This window comes from Tupaia chinensis, unplaced genomic scaffold (assembly GCF_000334495.1).
Source record: "Tupaia chinensis unplaced genomic scaffold, TupChi_1.0 Scaffold000477_2, whole genome shotgun sequence".
In the NCBI taxonomy this organism is placed as follows: Eukaryota; Metazoa; Chordata; class Mammalia; order Scandentia; family Tupaiidae; genus Tupaia; species Tupaia belangeri.
This window is the reverse complement of record NW_006159987.1, coordinates 387718-403395: the sequence shown is the minus strand read 5'-3', so window position 1 is coordinate 403395 and position 15678 is coordinate 387718. Positions and strand designations below refer to the sequence as shown.

At 49.7% G+C, this 15678-nt stretch overlaps 2 protein-coding genes across 2 annotated transcripts in view; one reads left to right on the top strand and one right to left on the bottom strand.

Moving 5' to 3' along the window:
* Positions 1 to 13: 13 nt before the first annotated feature.
* VAT1 (vesicle amine transport 1) lies at positions 14 to 7974 on the top strand (the record flags this gene model as incomplete). The annotated part of the gene is given in 6 exon segments (XM_006156095.2): positions 14 to 91; positions 4147 to 4354; positions 4741 to 4911; positions 5016 to 5105; positions 6062 to 6303; positions 6451 to 7974. Coding segments are annotated over 6 exon segments (873 nt in total), but the record flags the coding sequence as incomplete, so codon positions are not given.
* A 136-nt stretch (positions 7975 to 8110) lies between these two features.
* Positions 8111 to 15678, bottom strand: part of IFI35 (interferon induced protein 35) — a 12066-nt gene continuing 4498 nt past the window's right edge. The window contains exons 2-7 of the mRNA XM_006156084.3: positions 9771 to 9866; positions 9262 to 9409; positions 9083 to 9189; positions 8811 to 8997; positions 8594 to 8700; positions 8111 to 8466 (exon numbers count right to left, since the gene is read on the bottom strand). Coding sequence (XP_006156146.1) covers positions 8275 to 8466; positions 8594 to 8700; positions 8811 to 8997; positions 9083 to 9189; positions 9262 to 9409; positions 9771 to 9866 — 837 coding nt within the window. The 3' untranslated portion in view covers positions 8111 to 8274. The remainder of the gene's footprint in view (positions 8467 to 8593; positions 8701 to 8810; positions 8998 to 9082; positions 9190 to 9261; positions 9410 to 9770; positions 9867 to 15678) is intronic.

Here is a 15678-nt window from a genome sequence, read left to right as displayed (position 1 = left end):
GTCGCCCGGGCCCCCGCCGCTGCCCCATACTCCGGGCATGGAGGGTGCGGGCGTCGTGATCGCAGTGGGTGAAGGAGTCACAGACCGCAAGGTGAGCGGCCCAGCCAGGGGCAGGGCAGGGCAGGGCAGGGCAGGGAGGGGTTGCGCAGGCCACGGGGCACTGGGACACAAGTGGGCGGGCGCCGGGGGTGTGGCAGGGCGGCGGGGCTGGCACGGACATGGTGGACGGACATGGGAGGCATAGGAAAGGAACCTATGTTTTGAGGCTGCTGTAAAATCGGATTTATTGGGAGAGGGCTTGGCGTGATCGATCTTCCCCAACCATTTTCAGTTGTGGCCGCCGCCCAGTAGCAATGGTAGTGGTGGTGGGGGGGAACAATAAGGCGCCTTGCGCATGCGCACAATGACCTTGCCGCCCTTACCCCTTCAGTAAAACCATACCTGTACCCCTGCCCACTAAACACTCCCCAGCTAATTGTGGTCTGTGACTCTGAGTGACTGTTAGTGCTCCTTTGTCCCGAGAGACCTCGGAGAGCTATGTAGTCGGGGTTGGGCTGGGACTCAGTGGCCGTGCCAGAGCCCAGTCACATGCAGCCCCGTGGTCTGTGGGAGTGTGAGGCCGCCCCTCCCGTTGGCAGGGCTGCGAGATGAGACACGCCCATCATGGAGGAGAGAGAGCCTTGCTCGCTCACCGCCCCACTGCCTGTCCTGTCCTGGGGTGGGAGAGGCAGTGTCGGGTCTCCAGATCTTTGTCTTGTGCTGTCTCTCGTGACCGCAGTATCTCCTCCTCCTGTGACTCAGCCTGCGTGCCGCGACCCCGGGCTGCCCTGGGGAACACCGGGCCGGAACCCGGTCAGCTTTCCCGCGGAGGACCCCTTGCCTGGGAAATCTCGGCGGTGCCCTTTTGGACTGGGGTGGGGGGTGTGGCACTGTGAGCAGGTTGGCCCAGCTTTGCAGGTCTGTTTCTCCTCATTTATCATTAATCTTGGCCACAACCCCAGACACTGGAGAGTTGCAAATGACCAACTTTTTGAGAGACCTGGGTCGAGGCCTCTGCACATCATTTGTTTACAGCTTGTTTTTTTTGTTGTTGTTGTTGTTCTCCAAATCAGGCTCCAGATGCAGCCTGGTGCAACTTTCCTCTTGGCAGATCTGACAGCCCTAGATACAAGAGCTGAATTTCTTTGATTTATCCGAATGCAAACAACACTTCCTTAAAGGGCTTTTCCCCAAATTCAGCTCTGGCCCCACCCTCCCACTGACTTCTAAGTAATCTCACTCTGGAGAAAGTGCGAAGAGGAACTTTTCTTTTTTGGAGAGGTTTTCGCTATAGGGCCCGTTGCGCTCGCCAAACAGAGAGAGAGAGAAATAGAGACAGAAAGCAAGAAATCACCCCCCAAAGGGAATGGTCACGCCGCGGTCCCTTCTCCTCCATTCTCCTCTCGGGATCTTGGGCATGAACACACACCTGCCTAGCATGAGTTTTAAGCCACCGGGTCCAGGATGCGAACCGCAGTCAACTACGTGGGAGTCCAGCGACATAGCCATTACGCTAACTGCTGGTTCCCCTAAGAGGAATTTTTTTAAGGGGTGGTGGGAGAGGAGGGCGTTGTAGTTCATGTTACTGCTGAAGGTCACCCACCTAACCTCCTGTCCCCACTTTCCACTTTCCGCCGGGTAAATACAGGATGTCCTGTCCAGAGCAAGAATCTGATGTAAGAGCCTGGATTCTGTGGAGAGGGCCCTCTTGATATCTGGGCCGGGGAGGGTCATGGCCCTGACCTGTGATGGGATGAGGATTAGGCATAAGCTAGGATAAGGAGGGTTTGTTCTGGACCCTATATGGGACTGGCCACCATCCTGACTGGCTACTGCACCCCTCCTAGCAAACCAGGGTTGTTTCTACCTTTGTGAATCCTGAGTCCTGGAAAGAGGACTGGGGAAGTCCCCCAGGCCTTATCTCAGACCAGAACTTGCAGGGAAAGATCCCAACTTATCCTCAGTCCTCCTCTTCAATGGAGTGTGGGGACTTGAGGACATGACAAAGGGCGTGTGCATGTGTGGGAGTTCATTCCTTGTTCCCCATCGATCCTGTCTCATTAATATGCAGCATTCCCATCATTCCTATCAGAGACCAAGACAGACCCAGATTGTCCCAGAACAACACCCACACATCCCTCTCTACACTCTTTAGGGAGAAGGGAGACCTTTTCTCCTGAGATGCTCCCCATTTCCTGCCCTGCACTCCACTTCCTAAACTGGAGGAAAGGGGCTGGCAGATAGCTTAGGGGTTAAGGCGTTGAAATCCCATATGATTGACCCCAGTTCAAGTCCCGGACTTGGCAGCTTGCTTTCTCACTTTCCCTTTCTGTCTCTGTCTGGTCTAATTAAATAATAATAATAATGATGATGATGAATTAAATTATTATTAAAAAAAACCTGGAGGGAAAGGTCCTTGACCCCTTTTTCTCCTGCAAAGAGGCTCTCTAGGCTGATACTGGGGTTGCGGGGATACTTTTTCTGGTGGGCAGAACTGTGCGACTGACTCCCCTTGTCCATCACCCTTCTGCTCCATCTTTAGGTGTAGGTATTCTCTGGGTCCCCAGTTCTCATCCTAAGATGACCACACCCAACCCTAAATGCTCAGAAACCTTTACCTACAGCTTTGGTATGGCCCTTATCAAGTACTGTACTTCAGTTATTTGATTGTCTGATTCCACCCCCCCACTACTATTTATTTTATAATTATTTAATTTTATTTATTCATTCATTTTTTAAATTTGACCAGACACACACACACGTGCACAGAGAAAGAGAGAGAGAAAGCAAGCCACCAGGTCCAGGACTTGAACCATGGTTGGCTATACGGGAGTGTCCAGCGTCTTAACCACCACACTACCTGATGGTCCCACCCCCTCACTACTAATAGTATTATTGGGCCCCCCAGGTGGTATGGTGGTTAAGGGTACTGGTCTCCAACATGGCAAACTGTGGCTCAAATACTGAACCTGGTGGGGCCAGCAGGTAGTGTGGTAGATAAGGGCGCTGGATTCCCACATGGCTGACTATGGTTCGAGTCCCAGCCCTGGTGGCTTGCTTTCTCCATTTTCCTTTTTCTCTCTCTTTCCAGCCCTGGTGGCTTGCTTTCTCACTCTCTTTCTCTGGTCAAATTAAAAAATAACAATAACAAATGGAATTAAATAAATCTTTAAAAAAAATACTGAACCTGGTGACTTGCTTTCTCACTTTCTCCCTCTCTCTCTTTTTCTTACTCTGTCTCTCTCTGGTCAAATTACAATAAATAAAGGTAAATAAAATAATTCTTTAAAAATATTTTTATTATTTTTATAAATGTTTACCACATGCCAGACATTATATTAAAAATCATTGACATCCATTAAGTTTAAAAAAAAAATCATTGAGTAGAAAAAAAATATATCATTGAGTAGGGCTAGCGGGTAGTGTGGTGGTTAAGGCACTAGACACTCCCACATGGCTGATCACAGTTCAAGTCCTGGACCTGGTGGCTTGCTTTCTCACTTTCCCTCTTTCTCTCTGGTCAAATTAAAATAAACAAATGGATAAATAAATTTTCAAAAAAGAATTTTAAAATCATTGATTTTTCCCCTTTTAATCTTCATAACTGCTCTAATTTACAAATAAGAAAATGGAGCTCAAAAGGGTTAAATCCTTTTTACTTGCCCGAGGTTACACTGTCAGTCAGTGGTGAAGTGAGTCTCCCTCTGTAACTGAAGCAGTGTGATCTCTTGAACAACACTTCACGTGCCCTAACTGTAAGCTTCTTGCATACAGGGATCTTACGTAATAGCAAAGTACAAGGTCTGTGCAGTGGAGATAAGGATAGTATCTACCTCAAAGAGCTGATGTCAGGATTAATTGAGGGTTTATATATAGAAAGCATTTGGGGGTGGGGAAGCATTTGGAATAGGGCCTGGTCCTTGGTGAGTGCTCAGTAAGGGTAAGCTGTTACTCTTGTTATTCATGAGGGTATCGTTATTATTACCATGACTACCACTACTGCTCCCACTGCTACTTCATCTCAAAGAGGATCCGTACATAGTGGGAGGGCACTAAATTGCATGTTGGTGAGAGTGCTTGAATGATGCTCTTCTTCCTTTCTTCAAGGCAGGAGACCGGGTGATGGTGTTGAACCGGTCAGGAATGTGGCAGGAGGAGGTTACTGTGCCCTCAGCACACACCTTCCTGATGCCTGAGGCCATGACCTTTGAGGAAGCTGCTGCCTTGCTGGTCAATTACATCACAGCCTACATGGTCCTCTTTGACTTTGGCAACCTACGTCCTGGCCAAAGCGTCTTGGTACACATGGCTGCAGGTGACATGTCCCCTCTCTTTATTCCCCCTCTGTACCCCACCCAGATTTCCTTCTAGGTCTTTAACCTGCAGCCTGTCTGGAGTGTTGTCATGGCAACGCCAGGCTGCCTCAGCCTGTGTTGCCTAGAGGCCTCTGTAGAGTAGTTGCCGTGGTAACATTCAGGCACCAGGTCCAGCCCTGTCTGCTGTCCTTAGCAACGTGCCCTCATCTTGCACCTTTTCCTCTCCAGGCCCCTTCCGCACTAATCCCAATCACAGAAATTGGATATGGGCCTCTTAATGAGTCTAGGCAAAAATGAAGGCAATGGGCTTAGTCCTTGGGAGGCTAGAATGGAAAGTGGTGGCCAGGTTACCCCATATCTCCTGCATATGGGTGTCTTGCTGCAGGGGGTGTGGGCATGGCAGCCGTGCAGCTGTGCCGTACAGTGGAGAATGTGACAGTGTTTGGAACAGCCTCAGCCAGCAAGCATGAGGTGCTGAAGGAGAATGGGGTCACACATCCCATAGACTACCACACGACTGACTATGTGGATGAAATCAAGAAGATCTCCCCAAAAGGTGAGTGCTAGGTGTGGGAGGGGGTACGATGGCACAGGACAGGGAGGATGTCTCCAGATCTGTGGATCCTAATGCTGTTCCTGGGCTCTCTTACTCTTTGACAGGAGTGGATATTGTCATGGACCCTCTGGGCGGATCAGATACTACAAAGGGCTACAACCTCCTCAAGCCCATGGGCAAAGTCGTCACCTATGGTGAGTTATTGGGCTAGGACAGAGGAAGGTTAGGGGCAAGAGGGTGGGTTCAAAGGGGAGGGTATAGGGGCCTAGGGTGTATGAATGAAGAAGGGGCAAGGTCTAAAGTGCTGTGTAGAGAGGATCAGGGTGAGGAATGTTGGAATGGTCCTGTACATTAGAGCTTTGTTATGCAGATGCCCTTAGAGAGGATCAGGGGTAGGAATGGTCCTTTGGGGGCCAGTAGGTGGCTTGATGGTAAGGTGCTGGATTCCCACATGGCCAACCATGGTTCAAGTCCTGGACCTAGGGGCTTGATTTCTCACCTTCCCTTTGAGTGTATGTGAGTCTCCCTGGCCAAATTAAATAATAATAATAATAATAAATACAATTTAATTAAAAAATTCTTAAAAAAAAAAAAAAAGGGATGGTCCTGTGTATTACAACTCTGTATGCAGGTGCTCTGTAGAGAGGCTCAAGGCTAGGAATGCTCCTGGAAGGTTATGGTCTGCACACAGGTGCTCTGTAGAGATCAGGGTTAGACATAGTCTCTGTGTATTGCATTCAGATTGCTGCCTTCTGGGTGCCAGTCACTATCAATCTTTTTCACAACTTTCATGGGAGTCATAGTAAAATCTGTGTTCTTTCCCTTTCCCTATTCCTGTTTAAAGATTATTCTTGATGCAAAATCAGCCAATCTGCCCTTCCTTTGTCTTACACTCCTGGGCTTCTTGGGCAAGCTATAATTTCATTTAAAAAATATTTCACATAAAAAATATACAAAGATCAGAGCAATTTTTAAGTTAGCTAGAATTGTTTGGGGCTTGGTAACCAGGAATTTGGGGATTATCCTGTCACTTCCTTACACGAGTGTGGATAATTGCAAGAGGACCATGGTGGGGCAGAAGAGCATGATTCAAACACGCAGGGGTATGCCTGGCACCTAGATTCACAGGCTGTGTCACCTTGCCCCTCAGGAATGGCCAACCTGCTCACGGGTCCCAAGCGGAACCTGATGGCCCTGGCCCGCACGTGGTGGAATCAGTTCAGTGTGACGGCTCTGCAGCTGCTGCAGGCCAACCGGGCTGTGTGTGGCTACCACTTGGGCTACCTGGATGGCGAGACAGAGCTGGTCAGTAGTGTGGTGGCCCGCCTCCTGGCTCTGTATAACCAGGGTCGCATCAAACCCCACATTGACTCCGTTTGGCCCTTTGAGAAGGTAAGCGTGAATTCTTTGCAGGGAGAGCCTGGGTCGTATGCATGAAGGCTGGGGTCTCAAGGGGAGGGTTCTCAGGGAAGAGGTGGCAGGCTTGTGTTGGATAAGGGCTGGATGGCTTTGGAAGCAGAATCTTCTCTTCCTCTCCAGGTGGCCGATGCCATGAAGCAGATGCAGGAGAAGAAGAACGTGGGCAAGGTCCTCCTGGTTCCTGGGCCCGAGAAAGAGAACTAGGGCAAGGGGTTGTGGACCTCTGAGACCCGGGAAAGGAGAGGTTTGGAAGCCCATTCTGTTGACCACCAGGCTCTTGCATTTCATCTTCTATCGTAAGGCTCTGTCCTCCCTCCCCCGAAGGTCTCTATACTAATGGCCACTCCTCCGCCTTGTTCGTTCTCTTTAGTCAGGACCGTCTCCTCCCTGCTTCCCACCCTCGGAAGAGGTTGGGAAGTGACCACTTGGATGTCTGGGACCTGCCAAGGGGACAGGGAGGGCCAGAGGGAGGCGGCTGCTTCCTGCCCCCACCCTTTCCCTGGGCCTGCTGTGCTGCTTTTGTGCCAAGGTTAGCCAATCCCTCCCTATCCTGTTCTGTGTGCTTCCGCTCTGCCTCATCTTCCCTCCCGCCCCTGCCCCACCACCTCCCCAAAGAACTGAAATGTCAGCTCAGGATACGGGGCCAATCTGTGTGAGTCCAGCATGTACCTGTCTCTCCCTAGTGTCCCTTCAGCCTGGGTCCACCAGCGCCCACCCCCCAATCCTGTCCACTGTCCCCAACTTCTTAAGCACAATTGGGCTTCTTCCACCACCAGGTTTTCTGCCATTCTTAACCAAGGCTGTTTCTTACAACAAGGGCGGGGAACGTGACTCCAGGAGGGATATAGAGCCCCCTACCCTTCACTGAGTTCTGTGGATTTGTTCTCAGTGCCTTAGCAACGGAACACCTGTGCTCGAGTGTGTGGCAGGGGTGGGGACAGTCCTTGTCTCCTGCCTCTTTCCCCACCCCGTACTCCCCAGTGCCTTCCTCATTCTGGTGGAGCTGGGGGTTTACACTTCCCCAGTCCTACAACACTGCCAAAAATCTGTGTGTGTGCCAGTGGGTGAAGGGCCAGCCCCTCGCCTTTTAGGGGAAAGCCAGTCAGTCTCATCGTGGTCTGTGCCATGTCCTGTCTGTATCGGTGGTTGAGGGGAGAGCGGCAGGGAAGCCATCTCGGCCTTGCAGATAAGTGTGGCATTTATCAGCCAGAGCTCTGGAGGCAATGCTGTTGGTTTCTTGTTCTGGGACCAAAGTAAAAATCAAAGCACATTCCCCTTGCTGTCAAGGGAGGCCCCTCTGCTTCCTGAGAGCAGGGAGGCAGCTTTTCAAACTCAGCCCCAAACTTTGTTTACATGGGTGGGGAGATAGAGCCGGGGAGTAAGTGGTGGGGGGTAACTAGGACCTGGGCCACTGGAACCAAAGTGGGGACATTGGGGATAGGGGTCTAATTCCTTCTGCTCGCAGAGCTGGGATTAGGAAAGGTTGTTGCCCCAGCCATTGCCATGGGAGGTGACGGGGAGGGGCTTAGCCTCTTCACTGTGTAAAGGAGGCATAAACGTGTGAAGTGCGATTTCTGCTTTTGTGTACCCCACCCCATTACCACAGCTGCCTTTGTGTTTGTGTCAATAAAAAGCCAAACCCTGGGTCCTGGATGTGTGCCTCTGAGAGCGCAGGGGAAGATGAGCTCCTGGAAGGCCAGTGCGCTAGTGGAAAGTTGGGGTTTCTTCCCTCCCCCAGCCTCCTTCCATGCCCAAATCAAGTTTCCTTTCATGAATGAAATGAGGAAGAACATCGCGCCAGCCAGGCACTTTTACTGTTCCTGGTGCTGTTTCACAATCTGGAATCTGTACCCGCTGTGGGGAAGCGTAAAGATCTCTTATACCCAACCCCAGCCCAGTTCAGGAAACTTGGCAGAGGGTGGGGTGGTAACAAGGGCAGTTCCCCTAGCCAGACATAGAGGTGAAGACCGCCAGGCCCCGCTGTCCTGGGGGCACGACCGCCAGGGCCTCCACCTCCCCACCCCCACGGGTGGGCTTCTGGAAGTGAATCTCCAGGACGTCGTGCAGCTCTGGACCGTCCAGGACATCGGGGATGTTGAGCACCAGCACGGAGCGGGGCACTGGCTGGAACCTGATCTGGAAAAGGCCAGGAAGTGGCAAAGGCTCATGGGAGTAAGGGGTCAGGGGCAGAGGTTGGTGGGGGCAAGTTTGTAGCAGACAGACAGATGACCTGGCCCATCCCCATTCTCTACCCTCCACGTACCTCAGCCTTCTGGATCTCCCCACTCACGTAGGGAGAGACTTTCAGAGGGACCTGCTGCCCTCCCAGCGGCACTCTGAACTGGCCAACCTGGCACAGGCGCTGGGCCACTATGGGGAACAGGAAGGGGTGGGCCTTTAGCATTAAACTCTCTCTTTTCCTGGGGCCTCATGCACCCAGTACCTGAATCTGCCTGTAGGAAGCATCACTAGGCCCTTACCTCCTTCCTTAGCAAAGCCCAGCATGACACTCCCTTGTAGCAGTTCCCGAACCTCCACGTCACCACCCCCATTTTTGGTCTTGCCAAAGAAGATCTCCAGTTTGTCCAGCAGCTCCTCCTCACTCAGTTTGAGTCCAGCAGGAAACCCACTGACCAATACCCTCTGGTCACTCTTCTGGCTGGTCACCTAGGAAGTGACAGGAGGGAGTCATCCTAGACTCAGCCTCACTTCCCTGTGCCAGGTACATGCCCCGACCCTGCCATTCTGTCACCTGGATGGTGGTCACCACAGGCAACTCCAAGGGCTGAACCTGCACCCGCAGCCGGCACGCCTCCATGTCGATCTTATGCTCCTTTTGTTGCACCACCTGCTCAGCCACTGGTGGTGAGGGGTCAGAGTCAGTAACAAGGAGCTTCTTGGTTTCCCTCCACGGACTCCCCCTGAGCTCACCTTTGGGGTCATCAAAGATGACCAGAGCAGAGCCTCCAGGCAGAGGGCAGCAGATCCGCAGGTCAGAAACCAAAGACTTGGGTGCTCCCCTGCCCTGCTGAGTGCGTCCTCGGAATACCAGGGGCACCTCGGGCATTGGGAATGGGACCTGGAGGTGGGGGAAGGGAGGGTGGCACAGCCTTCAAGGGAAGGAGAGTTCCCCACTCGCTCCCAGGCAGAAAGCACCCCCAATTCCATTCGACCGATGTTGAATACAAGGGCTAAATAGATGTACTCAGAGAAGAGCTGGATTAGTGAGTGGATAAATGCACTCACTAATAAATGCAGGTCACTTTACACACGAGATCTCAGTTTGTTATTACACAGCCCTGGGAGGCAGGTAGGTCCACTTTACAGAGGAGGAAACTGAGGTTCAGAGAGCGCAAATAACATAGAGGAAGTGATAGCCAGGAGTGAAACTGAACTCCCCAGCTCCTTTCTACCAGACCACACCCCATCTTCCACCTTACCTTGTCTTTAGAGTTCCTAAGCTCCCTCCTCAGTTCCTGCAGCTGCTGCAGCCTCATCTTTAGTCTGTCCTGCTCCTTCTGAAGGGCGAGGAGTGTCTATTGGAGCAGATGGGAGCCATCAGACATCACCTGCCTTCCTAGAGAATTTGTGACTCTCCAGAAGCAGAGCTGATGCTCCACTTAAGAACAATGCAACCCCTTTACCCTGCCCTGGGCTGGCCTGGCCCCCTCCACCCGAGCTTGGCTGGCCTCACTTCAGTTTCTCCCTGAAGGGCAGCAGCCTTTGTAGTAGCCATGGCCAGCTCCTGACCACAGATCTAGAGCTTAACAAACACTAAGCTCCTATTACGAGGTGCTGGACACTGACACAGGGCGGTCAGGGATAAAGGTCCAGGCTTCAGGTCTGTACAAAATAGTACCCGGGGCCAGCTCTTGGTCTGGTGGTTAAGGCAGCTGAATCCCAAATGGTCAACCATACCGGCTTGAGAAACAAGCCAGGTATGTGTGTGTGCATTCCCAAAATTCTGACAGGAGGGAAAGATTCAGGAGAAGGGATTTCAGCATGACTATTCCCAGGGAAGGAGCTTTCTCCTTCTCTCTGTCTGGTAAGAACATGTGCCCTCTAGCCAAAAAACCAAAAACCTGTATCCTAGATAGTGCGTGGTTACGTGACTGATGGTAAAAGGCAGCGGAGGTTTGGATAAGGGACAGTCCTGAAGGAGTTAGCACAACTAGGGAGACCTACAGAAATGGAGGCTTAGAGTTGCAAAATGTCATAATATCAGGGGACTTCAAAAAGTTCCTGAAAGGGCCAAGCTGGGTGGCATAGTGGTTAAGGTGGCTGGTTCACATAGATGACTGTATAGTTCGAGTCCTAGACTGGGTACCTTGAAAGACACGCCAGGCACATGTGCATGCATGTGTTCTGCGCAAAGAACGAAAGAAAGGGGACTGTGGCACACCATCCCCATTGCGGCGTGCTCTTCTGTTTCTCCATGCCTCCCCTCTCTCCTACCTCCCCAGGTTTCTCCAGAGAGCACATGTACACTATAGAAAGAAAAAAAAAAACTCATGGAAAAATGGAATTACAGTACAAGTTTAGGGGCTGGCAGGTGGCATGGTGGTTAGGGGTGCTGGACTCCCACACGCCTGACTGCAGTTCGAGGCTTGGACCTGCAGGACTACCCACTTGCTTTCTCACTTTCTCTTTCTCGCTCGCTCTCTCTTTGATCAAATTAGAATAAATAAATAAATAAATGAAAACTGGAGCTGGCTGATGGCATGGTGGTTAAGGTGCTGGACTCCCACATACCTGACCACAGTTTGAGTCCTGGACCTGGTGGCTTACTTTGTCATTCTTTCTTTCTGTCTCTCTCTGTTTCTCTCTGGTCAAAATAAGCAATAATAATAATAAATAAAATTAAATAAATAATTCTTTAAAATAAATCCAGGTTAAATAAAATATTTTAAATAAAGTACAAGTTTATTATTTTTTTAAAGGTCATAGGAAAATGCAATTAGCAGCTTGAAAAATACACATGTGGGACCAGCAGGTGGTGTGGTGGTTAAGGGCACTGGATTCCCAGATGGTAGACCATGGTTCGAATACAGGACCTGCCAGCTTCCTTTCTCACTTTCTCTCTCTCTCATTCTGTTCCTCTCTGGTCAAATAAAAATACACAAATAAATAAATAAAGTAAAATAATTCTAAAAAAGAGAAAGGAAAATACATATGTGCGTTGTGCCCCAAACCTCAACAAGATGGAAAAATGGAGAAGTGATTGTGCATGATCACACCCCTTTGGAGGGCTACTATCTCTCTCTCTCTCTCTCTCTCTCTCTCTCTTTTTCTGGCAAGCACACACTCTCCCTGACAAGTTAATAAATAAGTAAATATTTCTTCTCCATCTCTCCATCCTGTCAGGATTTGGGGCATACACACACACACACACACACACACACACATATGCAGTATGTTTTTCAAGTTTCCAAGGCCAAGATTTGAACCATGGTTAGCCATGGCTTCCCTTAACCCCTAGGGCCTGGCCCAGAAATCCATGCATAATTTTTTTAAAAGAATTGTTTATTTAATTTTATTTATAATTATCATGATTATTTTTAAATTTGCTATAGGGCACATGTGCTCACCACAAAGAGACAAAGACAGAGAAAGTGAGAAAGCAAGCTGCCAGATCCAGAACTTGAACCTGAGTTAGCTATGTGAGTCTAGCACCTTAACCACCATGCCACCTGCTGGCCCCACGCATAAGTTTTAGTACACATTTTCAGTGTACACATTCTCAGTGAACTTTTTTCAGAGAGGTTTTTTTTTTTTTTGCGATAGGGCGTGTGCCCTTGCCGGAGAGACAGAGAGACAGAAAGCAAGAAATCGCCCTCCGTAGGGGGATGGCCATACCATAATCCCTTCTCCTCCAGTCTCCTCTCAGGATTTTGGACAAGCACACACTCGTGCCAGTGAGTTTCAAGTCACCAGGTCCAAAACTCAAACCTCAACCACATGGGAGTCCAACGACGTAACCATTATGCCATCTGCTGGTTCCTTCACTGACCTTTTTGAAAGCATTGCCATCACCCCTAGGGGGTGAGTTCTCATTTTCCCTCTCACTGTCTGTGTCACTCTCTGGTGAGCACGCATAGCTCACCATGAGGGAAAAAAAAAAAAAGACGCCATGAAGCCTTTCTTCATTAAGGAGACAGAGGGGAACCAACCAGAGACTGTGCCAAGACACCAGGGTGTCTCAGAGTTTGACAATGAAAGCCAGTGGTTATTGAGAGCCCTACTACGTGCCAGGTACAGTCAAACTCTATCTCATTCAAGTGTCATAAAAATGCCTCCTGGTCCCCAACTCTCTACTGAAACTTATTTTTTGTTTTCAGGTTTACTACTATTTAATTTTGCCACAGGGCGTATGTCCTGACAAAGAGAGACAGAGAGTGAAGGAAAGTGAGAAATCACCCCCCAGGGCAGATAGCCACACTGCAATGCCATGCCATAATCCCTTCTCCTCCATTTTCCTCTCAGGATTTTGGACATACACACTCATCTGGTGCACTTTCCAAGTCCCAGGGTCTGGGACTCAAACCACAAAGTCAGTCACATGGGATCCAGTGCCTTAACCACCATGCTATCAGGCAGTCCTATTTTATGTTTTCTCAGGAGCAGGAGAGACAGAGAAAGAAGGAGAGAGAAAGAAACCTAACTTCACACCATGATCCAGCGCTAGCCTCAACCAGCTGGGATCAGGGTGGGAGCTTCCCATGTGGGTCCAGCCTGATGGCAGAGCTGCTGGCCCTGAGATGCTTTTTTGAGTTTGCTATATGGTGTGTACACTCGCTGTAGAGAGGGGACAGGGAGAGAAAGTAAGAAATTACTCACCCGGGAAGAATGGCCGTGCTACAATCTCTTTTGTACCTTGGGTGATTTTTTCTTAAAGATTTACTATTTTGTTAAATGTTTATTATCATTATTCTTCAATTTTTGACCAGAGAGACACAGACAGTGAAAAAGGGAGAGTGAGAAGTCAAGTCGCCAGGTTCGGGACTTGAACTGTGGTCACCCATGTGGGAGTCCAGCATCTCAACCACCATGCCACTTGCTGGCCCCACCCTGGGTGATTTTCAAGCTTCTGGCTTCAGTATTTAAATCTTTGACTCTTTTTTTTTTTTTTTTCCATAGGGTGTGTGCACTGGCCAGAGAGAAACAGAGAGGTAGTGAGAAGGAAAGTGAGAAATCACCCTTCAGGTGGGATGTCCATGCTGCAGTCCCTTCTCCTCCACTCTCTTCCTGGGATTTTGGGCATGCATGCACACATACGTGGTGTGATCTTCAAGCCACTTGGTCTGGGACTCAAACAGCGTTCTGACATGTGGGAGTCCAGCAACATAACTGCTACTCCATCTGCTGCCCCCCAAAGGGCCTTCTTTCTTTTAATTATTATTTTATTTTATTATTATTATTATTTTAATTTGACCAGAAAGAGAGAGAGAGGGAAAGTGAGAAAGCAAGCCACCAGGTCCAAGACTCAAACCATAGTTGGCCATATGGGAGTCCGGCACCTTAACCACCATGCCACCTGATGGCCTCAAAGGACTTTCTTAAGAACCTCGCAGGCAAAGCCAGCAGGTGGTTTGGTATTTAAAGTACTAGACTCCCATATGGCTGACAGTGGTTCACCTGAACCCCCACACCACTGGCTAACTCAGGTTAAGGTTTTATTTATTTTGTTTTGTTTTTGAGAGGTTTTTGCTATAGGGTGCGTATGCTCACCAGAAAGAGAGAGACAGAAAGACAGAAAGGAGAACTCACCCCTTGGGGGAATGGCCATGCAAAAATCCCTTCTCCTCCATTCTCCTCTTGGGATCTTGGGCATGCAAGCACACGTGCCCAGCCTGAGTTAAGTCCTGGACTCAAACCGCGGTAGACTCGTAGAGTTCAGCAACATAGCCATTACGCCATCTGCTGGTCCCAAGAGTTTATTTTGAACATGCAATACAGAGGACCTCTACAATATCCCAGTAGAGATGTCTTATGGCACATAACTCGCCTGTACCAATGTAGCGTTCGGGGAAGGCATTCAGGCCGAGAATATAAACTGGGGAATTGTCCAGGTAGAGAAGATATATTTAAAGTCACAAAACTAAGGGAGATCAACAAGGGAGGGGACATAGGCAAAGAGGTCAAGAATTGATCTTCAGGGCATGGGACTCTAAGAGGTCAGGGAAACAGGAAAGAACCAGCCAAGGAGGGCGCAGAGAAGTGGCTAGTGAGGGGAAGGGGAAAGTAGGAGGGGCCAGGGGCTGTGGCCAATACTGCTGACAGGCCAACCAAGGCCAGGAATAAGATGTGACCACTGAGATTTAGCAAAACGGTGGGTGTTGGGATTTGGCAATAAAACAGCAGTCCTACTTATCATAAGGAGATGGTCAAAAGTTCATGTACAATGATTATTATGGTTGACTAGTTTGCCACAGAAGGACAGTGAGAAATCAGCCCCAGGGGGATGGCAACACCACAACCCTTTCTCCTTTATTCTCTCTCTCTCTCTCTCTTTTTTTTTCTTTTGGAGAGGTTTTTGCTACAGGGTGCTTGTGCTAGCCAGAAAGACAAAGACAGAGATATAGAAAGTGAGAAATCATCCCCCAGGGGGGATGGCCACACTGCAATCCCTTCCCCTCCATTATCCTCTTGGGATCTTGGCCATGCATACACACACACCCAGCATGAGTTTAAGCCACTGGGTCCGGGACTTGAACCACAGTTGACTATATGGGAATCCAGTGACATAGCCGTTTACACCAACTGCTGGTCCCCTCCTCCATTCTCCTTTCTGGATTTTGGACAGCCATACGCATGCTTCAATATGCTTTTTGCTTCAATATGTTTTCATGCAGCTGGGTCCAGGACTCAAACCACTCAGTTGGCCATGTGGGATCCAGTGGCCTTAACCACCACACCACTGGCTGACTCGCTGACCATAGTTTGAATCCCAGCCCTGGTCAGTGGCTTGAAAAACAACCTGGTTTGGGACCAGCAGAAAGTCTTGCTTTCATAATTTCCTCCTTCTCTCTCTCTTTCTCTCTCTCTCTCTCTCTCTCTGTGTCTTGCTTTCATAGCATAATGGCTATGTCGTTGGACTCCCACATAGTCGACCCCGGTTCACGTCCTGGACCCAGTGGCTTAAAACTCACGCTGGGTGCGTGTGCGTGCGTGCCCAAGATCCCGAGAGGAGAATGGAGGAGAAGGGATTGCGGCGTGGCCATCCCCCCTGGGGGGTGATTTCTCGCTTTCTGTCTCTCTGTCTGGGGGTCTTTCTGGCGAACGCATGCACCCTGTAGCAAAAACCTCTCCAAAAATAAATAAATAAATAAATAAAATAGAATTAAAAAA